At 40.0% G+C, this 1,439-nt stretch overlaps 1 protein-coding gene across 1 annotated transcript; it reads right to left on the bottom strand.

Annotated features, from left to right (window-relative positions):
* Positions 1-9: 9 nt before the first annotated feature.
* On the bottom strand, positions 10-770 carry LOC124894273 (the record flags this gene model as incomplete). The annotated part of the gene is made up of 1 exon (XM_047405003.1): positions 10-770. A coding segment is annotated over exon 1 (761 nt), but the record flags the coding sequence as incomplete, so codon positions are not given.
* Positions 771-1,439: the final 669 nt, after the last annotated feature.

Raw genomic sequence — 1,439 nt, 5'->3', positions numbered from 1 at the left:
AGAAGATACTTGTTTCTAGCCTCATCGTCCTGGATATGTTCTATAATGTCAAATAGGATTTCTTTAGGATTTCCAGAAATGACATTAATGGTCTTTCTGGTGCAAGTGCAGAAAGCACCATCACAGGCGCATTCTTGGCCGGATTGGGATTGATCTGTCTCATAAGCAGCATTGATGAATTCTTCATCACTGTAGTCCTCACTTGATGAGGTGTAGGAGGATTCTGAGGAATCAGGCGAGTCTTCCATTATAGAAAATAAACTAGCTCTGGTTTCTTCTGAGAGATCTAGCTGGTTTAACTTCTTCTTCTTATTGGACTTACAATCCTTCGCCCTATGGCCTGTCTTGCCGCAAGTCCAACAAGTATCTTTAGCCTTAGAGGTTTTTCTCTTGGTAGATTTTCTACTTGGTTGATAAGAATCTTGTTTGAAGGGTCTCTTACTAGAAGTAGCCTTCTTGCGAGGTTTGGAGGTCCTTTTCTTATGCTTGTTGCCAGGGCTGGTGAACCCATAGTCTTGGCAGAAGGTTCCTAGTCCATATTTAGAAGTACTATCTTTCTTAAGTTGTTTCTTAAGGTTGATATCAGTGCAGAGATCTATTCCTACGGTAGTGATGAAACTCATTAAGTCACCATAGGTTAGGATATCATAAGGGATTTTTCCCTCGAATCTGTCCTTAATATTGGTCCGAACCTTTTCGGCAAAGAGAGAAGGGAGACCACTAATGAACCGTTCCTTCCAGAAATCATTATTACAATCAGGTCGGATCATGACCTTTACTAGGGAGGTATCTTTGTATCATCGAAAGTCTGCTAAGTCTTTGCAGGTGAGATTATTAAGGATTTCTAGGCTCCTATCTTGGAATAACTTGGGTTCTCCTATGAAATGTCTTGCTATATGGTATAGGAGAGTGGCACAAGCGTCCTCTTTTGCAACTTGCTCAAGAATTTCTTGGCCATTTTTAGTTTTAACTACTGTTTCTATGGCTGTGGCTCCATAGATTAGATTTTTGACATCATCGGTGAAGTAATTATCCCACCAATGTTTTATCATACCAGTAAAACCTGATACGATCATGGTAGCAGCTTCTTTATCTGTGGCTCCTCTGATTTTGTAAGCAGTAATAGCCACACCCATTTCATGTAGTTTGTTGTAGATTTGATGCTCAGCCGAACCGTCAACTTTCCATTCTATTATTCCTCGACCATCATGGTTGGAGGTCGAAAGGTAGGGATTTTCTTCAAACTGAACGTCTGGGGGAGAAGGTTTCTTGTAATAATTTTTCCTAGTAGAAAAACAATCACTGGTAAGTTTGGAAAGAGAGTTTTTTGGGTTGCTGGACTCAGCTTTCTGGTTGTTGGACTCAGCTTTCTCAGAGATTTTAAACTTAGAAAGTTTGTCATTGATTTGTTCCAAGATTTTTCCCGAAACCTTGAAATC

The sequence above is a fragment of the Capsicum annuum genome, unplaced genomic scaffold (genome assembly GCF_002878395.1).
Source record: "Capsicum annuum cultivar UCD-10X-F1 unplaced genomic scaffold, UCD10Xv1.1 ctg7264, whole genome shotgun sequence".
Classification (NCBI taxonomy): domain Eukaryota; kingdom Viridiplantae; phylum Streptophyta; class Magnoliopsida; order Solanales; family Solanaceae; genus Capsicum; species Capsicum annuum.
The sequence above is the reverse complement of the archived record's forward strand: the minus strand, read 5'-3'. Positions and strand labels throughout refer to the sequence as shown.